Source organism: Perkinsus marinus (assembly GCF_000006405.1).
Source record: "Perkinsus marinus ATCC 50983 genomic scaffold scf_1104296943978, whole genome shotgun sequence".
NCBI classification, from domain to species: domain Eukaryota; phylum Perkinsozoa; order Perkinsida; family Perkinsidae; genus Perkinsus; species Perkinsus marinus.
Genome location: NW_003211622.1, coordinates 50,948 through 57,871, shown reverse-complemented (window position 1 = coordinate 57,871; position 6,924 = coordinate 50,948). Strand labels below are relative to the sequence as shown.

The 6,924-nt window shown below is 46.0% G+C and overlaps 3 protein-coding genes across 3 annotated transcripts in view; all 3 read right to left on the bottom strand.

Moving 5' to 3' along the window:
* Positions 1 to 1,578: 1,578 nt before the first annotated feature.
* Pmar_PMAR025336 (hypothetical protein) lies at positions 1,579 to 2,706 on the bottom strand (the record flags this gene model as incomplete). The annotated part of the gene is made up of 4 exons (XM_002780862.1): positions 1,579 to 1,676; positions 1,721 to 1,912; positions 2,221 to 2,356; positions 2,626 to 2,706. 4 exons carry the CDS (start codon positions 2,704 to 2,706, stop codon positions 1,579 to 1,581), a joined length of 507 nt encoding a protein of 168 aa, XP_002780908.1.
* A 693-nt stretch (positions 2,707 to 3,399) lies between these two features.
* Pmar_PMAR025335 (conserved hypothetical protein) lies at positions 3,400 to 4,361 on the bottom strand (the record flags this gene model as incomplete). The annotated part of the gene is made up of 3 exons (XM_002780861.1): positions 3,400 to 3,808; positions 4,033 to 4,151; positions 4,194 to 4,361. The coding sequence occupies 3 exons, from the start codon at positions 4,359 to 4,361 to the stop codon at positions 3,400 to 3,402; spliced, it is 696 nt and encodes a 231-aa protein (XP_002780907.1).
* A 279-nt stretch (positions 4,362 to 4,640) lies between these two features.
* Positions 4,641 to 6,924, bottom strand: part of Pmar_PMAR025334 (MAPK2, putative) — a gene marked incomplete at both ends in the record, with an annotated part of 2,521 nt that continues 237 nt past the window's right edge. The window contains 12 exons of the mRNA XM_002780860.1: positions 4,641 to 4,684; positions 4,725 to 4,821; positions 4,866 to 4,993; positions 5,043 to 5,107; positions 5,198 to 5,301; positions 5,353 to 5,459; positions 5,756 to 5,850; positions 5,895 to 6,181; positions 6,232 to 6,375; positions 6,418 to 6,496; positions 6,544 to 6,641; positions 6,690 to 6,797. Of these exons, the coding sequence (XP_002780906.1) occupies positions 4,641 to 4,684; positions 4,725 to 4,821; positions 4,866 to 4,993; positions 5,043 to 5,107; positions 5,198 to 5,301; positions 5,353 to 5,459; positions 5,756 to 5,850; positions 5,895 to 6,181; positions 6,232 to 6,375; positions 6,418 to 6,496; positions 6,544 to 6,641; positions 6,690 to 6,797 (1,356 nt within the window). The remainder of the gene's footprint in view (positions 4,685 to 4,724; positions 4,822 to 4,865; positions 4,994 to 5,042; positions 5,108 to 5,197; positions 5,302 to 5,352; positions 5,460 to 5,755; positions 5,851 to 5,894; positions 6,182 to 6,231; positions 6,376 to 6,417; positions 6,497 to 6,543; positions 6,642 to 6,689; positions 6,798 to 6,924) is intronic.

Genomic DNA, 6,924 nt, shown 5'->3' with positions numbered 1-6,924 from the left:
GCTCCACCGCATCGTATTAGTCATTCGGGAGTGTTGGGTGAGACTGGGTGTTAGCCAACTAGGCAGCAGAGGGCGGTGATTATACCGAACCTCACAATACGCCGTGCATTGGCTCAACACCACAGTCACATTGCCTAGCACGCAGGCACATAGGCAATGTCCCCCAAACAACTAGTAAAAACAATAAAAGAAAAATTCCAGAGTGGAACCGGCTCGAGATGCTCTTGCACAGCCAGATTGCTATCACCTAATCCTCGACCGGTTGCACTACCTCCTCGTTCGAGTCGATCACCATGGCGTGCGCTACGCACGCACGAGCGATACTTGTTACGCTTGCTTGAATTTGCCCCATGCAAGCCTGGACCTGCACTTTTATTAAGGTAGAGCCGACCCTACCTAAACAGATACTTAAGTACCGTGTTTGAATATTGCACCCCGCAGGGGTTGAACCAGGGACCCTTCGAAGGACGATGCTTTAATATTGCATCTCGCAGGGGTCGAACCGGAGACCTTACGAACGGCAGTACGGTGCTCTCCCACTTGTCCAGAGGGGCAGAGAAACCGAGCGAAGAGTTCATTTCTTCAACGCAGCAAAAGCCGAACCGAACTTCACGATATGGTCACCTTCGAGAATCAGCCACTGCAAAACGTCGAGGATGCAATGTTTGCTGCTTGTGAACAGGAGATGAGGATCTGGGTCAATCACAGTCATCTTGAATAACTCTAATTGACCCAGATGCTCCAGTGGATGGTGTCGGGAACGCTCTTCGCAAGAGCTACGTTCGCAGGTAGTTGCAGCGACTTAGTGATATTTCAGTGATTTGCGTCACCATTGAGTTCAGATGAGTATATTTTCTACTTAGCGGACCGTTGAGTGACTTATTCTAGCTAACATTGTAATTCGTGGGAAATCCCCCTGCAGCTCGTTACCAATGGTAACTTACCATTGATACCTCACCCATGATCGAGGGAAGTAGTTGCGAAACAGTAAACGACCATAGAAACAGCGTACCTCAGATTCGTACCTACGTCGATAGTGTGGGAAACGAACAGCCTAACCACTGGAGCATTTACACCACAAAACTGAATATGTAACTCTATTCTATACCTGTAACCATGTTCAAGTAGATACTTAAGTACGCCTTGAGTTAAGGAGCTCCTTAAGTTGCTCCTAAACGTTGTGAAATGAGTTGAGTACTTCTTAAGTATACCTTAAGTAACTCCTTAAGTTGCTCCTATATTTAAGGCGCCTTAAATTAAGTATCCTTGTGAAACAGGCCCCGTGTCTCCGATTTGCACATTCACGCGCGCCTGTCATTCCTCACGCTTTCCATGACAGGAGCGTGAAGGGATTTCTGTTGAGATCTATTAGTAGTAACACCCACAGTGGTGTTACTCCGAGAAGATGCTCACATCTCCGAGAAGATGCTGAGGTGATCTCAAAGGCCCCGTCGAGCTCAGCGTCGATGAATCAGCGAGTTCCCTCGACCAGTTCGAGTATTCCCAAACGAGGTAAAAGTCGAAACCATCGAAACTATCGCAAAAGTAACGAAAGTCTGTTGTTGATATGCAAAGGATTCAGAGCTCATGGACATGATTGACAGCCGTCTGCTGCTGATCGATTTGCAAAGCTTGAGCAAGCTTGACGAATTCTTCGATCCAATCCCGACGAGTCTCTGCGGGTCATCGGTAGCATCAAGAGGGCCCCTACGCAGCTCACTGTTCTCCATATAGAAGCCAACGTCCAAACCGCGCTCGAGCGCCATCGTAGTAATGAACTCCTCTAGAGACACCTTATGGTCGAGGGAAGGGGAGTCTTCAGTAACGCAATATGACGAACAGAACAGGGACGGGGATATGCCCTCGTCCATGTTCGCCCAACTTGCGACCAGATCCTTCTCGCCGATCTCCTCTAATAAGACCAATACTGGAGGATAGGATTCTCAGCTAGGCTCAGATCTCTCCTCACTCATACGAATTTGGGTAGAAGTGTACAGAAAACAATGAGAGTTACCCGAAATCCTCTCGGAACTCTCGTATCCTCACTGACACATGTAGTTGACCGTATGCATATTTCTCCACATCCGATAAGGCGAGTGAACTCGGAAAATATCATGATTGTCACCGACACATGTTGTTGACCATGTGCATATTTTCCCCCCACACTAAATTCGGAAAATACACATGCCGCCCAATTTTGAAACTTCTATAGCATCTCACCAACTAGCTCTCGACACATAGATGCGAGTCGTCTGGACCATTGCTGTCCCCCCATCTGTATCGAGCCACCACTGCCGCCGTGCAAAGTCTCTGGAGGGTTGATGCCGACACCAGACAACACATTTTTTCCACTACTCTGAAATGAGACGAAAAGTGTGGAAATAATTCCTTAATAATGTAATAATAGTTTTAAATCGCCAAACCCGGCCTATGTCGTATATTGGCCAAGACTATTGTGCGCCGTGACTACTATCAAGCGGAAAATACTTGAAAAAGGCGCGTGCCGGGAATCGAACCCGCGATCATCACAAACATTCCGATCTCCGTTTCTTTGTCTCCAGGGCCTAGTCTATATATTCTCCATAATATCAGCTACACGGCCCTCTAGGTGCTGGTACGACTCACCCCGCGTCTGACACCATAGCCTTCGAAGGACTTATCGTCACAAAGTGCATCGAGTTTATCGATGATCTCGTATTCGGGCATCTTTTTAGCCTACAAGAGAGCCTCATGATGGGACTAATTCGTTTCGAATTTCAGCGAGCATCGGCAGCTCGCCAAAGCTGTAATATTCAAATAGTGGAGTTTCACCCGTGATATGAAAAACACTAGTGAAAAACATATGTCACTATTCGCTTCGCATAAAACAATTGTGTTATCGATCGCAGAAATATATACTATGATTTACATCAAGTATTACGCCACTTCACGTTAAACGGGTGGAACTCCAGTAAACACCACCAACGCCTCGTACACGTATTTTTTCAGCGTCCTTCAAAAGCGCTCTATCGATATGATATGCAATCGCTCGACAGCCATCACATCGATACTGCCTCGGCAGAGCATCCGAATACATATCCTGAAAGGCGCTATTAATAGGAAAATCGACGACGATGCACCTCTCGAGTCAAACTGGGCGCTTCCAACTTGATCTGTTGCGTCGTTAGTGGTCGTTCACCCCCAGCTGATACCAACAGGCAAGTCGCTGCTTTCACTAACCAGAACATCGAAACTGCAACGACTCTATTACTACTTCTACCCATTTACACGTATGTGCAAAGCTAATGACATAATCCCCCTGAATAGATCAAGATAGAGGTCTTTATAACTTCACTTGACTGGCCGTCCAATCAATACACTCACAACACAACTCTGCGAATCGCAGGAACGTTGGTATTGTTATTTTTCGATATAATTACCACACGCATCAACTTCTCTCGTCTCCTCCTCTTCATAGTCTTCCTCATCACTCGACGAGTCGCTAGAGGGCATCATTCGCATCTTCCGATGAGCAGCCTCTTCCTCAAGGCTCCGTAAGAAGTCCTTCTCCGCCTCCTCAACTTCATCAGAGCTGCTACACGCAGCGTACAAGTCCAGCACATCTCGATTCAATTCGAAGAACTCTTCTCCCCAACCAAAACTTCCATTGAGAGTTTCCTCAGCGAAGTCCTTGTACCCTGTTATATACGCAGCTGCGCAAAGCGCCTCAGCCGTACAGAGTTTTCCACGTTTGCCGAAATTTATAGGATTCGCCGCAACTAGAGTCATCGGCAACAAACGATAATGATGAGGAGGAACCTTCATTCGCCTGAGAAAATGTGCATATGCTTTGGTGACTATACAAAAATTGTGAGAAAATTTCCGTGATTTTTGCACACTTCTACCCCGTGTACCAATTTCGGCAATTCAAAATACTCTATTAGTAATATTCTGAGCAACCAAAGGGTAGATTATGATATCAATACGTGTATCCATATTCTTACTGGAGAAAGCAAACACATATCCCAACACTACCATAAAAGACTCTCTTACTTCGGAATTTCATCGAGGCGATTCCAGGAACAGTTTATAGCGCCAATTCCGCTCTTCGCAACGATCTCTCGATCACCACCCGACAGATAGGACTTCCCCTCAGCAGATAAGAGGACGCCCTGAAAGGTCCGTAGACTTCATCGATTTCGATAAGACATTACTTGAAACGGAACATGGGGTTTCAACGCCTTGGCAGCACCTCTTTTAACCAGCCGCATGCCTGTGTCCTTCTTAGGGTCATTCTGATGGAACTCGAACATGACCAACCGTGGGGTCTTCTCGATGTGCAGCTGAGGAGCTGCTGTTGAGTCGGAGGGTTGTGATACCATGGATGAATAGCGCTTACCAGGGATCGAACCCGGGTGCTCATATAACACGACATCACCGTACATTAGTAATCATTATTAACGAGTATTAGCTGCAGTTTACTGATGGTTCTAGATTGAATAAAAAACAATGCGACTTCTCCTAGGTTCAATAGTCCTCCCACTAGTGGTTACTGTGAAAGCACCGATGCTGCAGCTCTCAGCAACAACAACAACAAGACGAGTTCTTCTTAGTAGTAGAAAGAATGGTATTTCAATAGGTCCTACTACTCATCACACAGCTTAGGAGTAGCCTACGAGCGTTGGAACCTGGCGGGCATTGGTACCTAGGAATTAAATAATCATCTAATACCACGCCTTCGTCACATCGTACATCCGGATGGAACTTCTGCATCTCCATTATGAAGTACTTGCGGAGTTGCATTTCATCAAGTTCAGGTTCGAGCTCAAATTGCAGGAAAACCTAAACAGTCAAACCTGAAAACCTAAGCTCAAACCTGATCTGACCTGATCCTTAGCAACAGTTTCGGTCCCTCGAATTCCCTTGAAAAAAGGGTGCTCCAGACATTCATCGACTGTGATGCGTTTACGAGGATTGAAAACGAGCATTCTGTCCAGAATGTCCAACGCCTCCACTGAAAATGAATTTTTATCAGGAATAGTGTTATCGGTTGAAGAACCTACGGGAAGATCCTCTGAACTTCTCCCTGATGCCAGTCCCGCTGCGGCGCGTGAAGCATCTAATATACCTGGAGGAAATTTGTTAAGAATACACCGACGACGGATTGAACCCGGGTGCACAGGTTGTCAAACCTGAGAAGTAACCGTTAGACCATTACCTCTTAGCATCTTCCTTCTCGAGTTCTTCGATATCCTCATCAGACGGTGTGCCCAAAATATTGAAAATCATATTCAACTGATCTCGATTTCCCCGAGTATGAAACTAACGACCACCACTACTCCAAAGCCGACACCACTACTCCTATGAACTCACTTTGTAATCTGTGGCGTGCTTGTGATCAGGTGACAGTGGGAAACAACTACTGCCCGGGAAGAGCGGACCTCTATCGGATGGGAAGGCAACGTTCTCTTTCATCATTCCTAAAGTATGTGCCAGTTTGATATGCAAATGTGGAGGTTCCCATTCTGGTGAACAACTTGTCGCCATCACAGTTCTAAACAGTTGCTTATATCGCATCACATGTTCATAATAATATGCGATAGAGTCTCAGGTCGATTTCGTACATTTTTCGCATTTGCATATCAAATTGGAACGCACTGTAGCAGCGATAAATCACATGAATAACATCCAAAATTGTGTGTGAATTCTCATAATGTAGTGAAAGAACCCCTAAACTCAGCTGAGAAAAGCAAACACATTTGCGTCGGAATCTCACCCAAGAGCTCAGCGAAGATGCAGCCGACACTCCACACATCTATTGCCTCGCCATAGTTTTCCTCTAGCAGGATCAGCTCGGGTGCCCGATACCACCTAACAAACGGTATGATGCAGTGAGAGGCGTCGAAGGCCATTACCTTGTCACAACATGCCCAGTCAGTTGCCTTTTCAAATTCAGAGTATGAGGGACTATCGGCCCGGCGGCCGTCGCCGTCGACGCTGCTCCAACGGTTGTGTCCTCGGCCTGATAAGCCAGTACTTTCCAAAGGACCCGGGTTCGAATCCCACACACTACATCTATTTCTCTAGGAGTGTTAGGTAAGTGCTGTAAGTGCAACTGCTTTTCCATCCCTATCGCCCTCGAGAGACCAAAATCGCATATTTTCACTGAGCAGTCTTGGTTAACCAGACAGTTTGCGGGTTTCTACTTAAAAGAGTAATTTTGACCGCAAACGCCGCAAATCGGAAAACTACCAAATCGCGATGTAATATTCCCGCTGAGTGAAGATACTTGACTCCAACCAGAAGATTGTATAACAGAGTCTTGATGTGAAGTTCCGTGAGGAAAACCGGCGTCCGAAAGAGCTTCTTGAAATCACTATCAGCGATTTCGAGCACCTAGCAGGGGCGGTGTGTTGGTGAGGGAAGATGAATGATTACGATGTAAAGTTCATCGAAATTCTCGAGGTCATCAGGCGGACAGATATCCAACATCTTTATTATGTGGTCGTGGTCAAGCCTGAATAGTGAATTCACCACAGCCCCTGGCATCAAACATTCGATCACCTATTGAGTATAGCAATTTCCCTGAGAATTCTCTTGCAGTCAATGAGATCTTCAAACACTCTGTGGATCTTCTTAATAGCAACAATCCTCTGATTATACTAACCGAACAAAACTACAAAGTAAAATCAACTTCATAATACTCTTACTTTATCATAGGCCTCACAAACGTGTCCGTAGCTTCCAGTGCCGATCAGTTGCCGAATCTCATATTGCTCGGGGATCTTCCAGTCTTGATGAGCCTTCGGAATCCGAGCCTGATAAGAGATGATCGATTATCGCGCGGTTTCGGAAAATGTCCTATACTGGACCTATTTTGTATCATACCATCTCAACCTCAAGATACCCTTACTACCTTAGCAGTCCGATTATCGTATCCAGCGC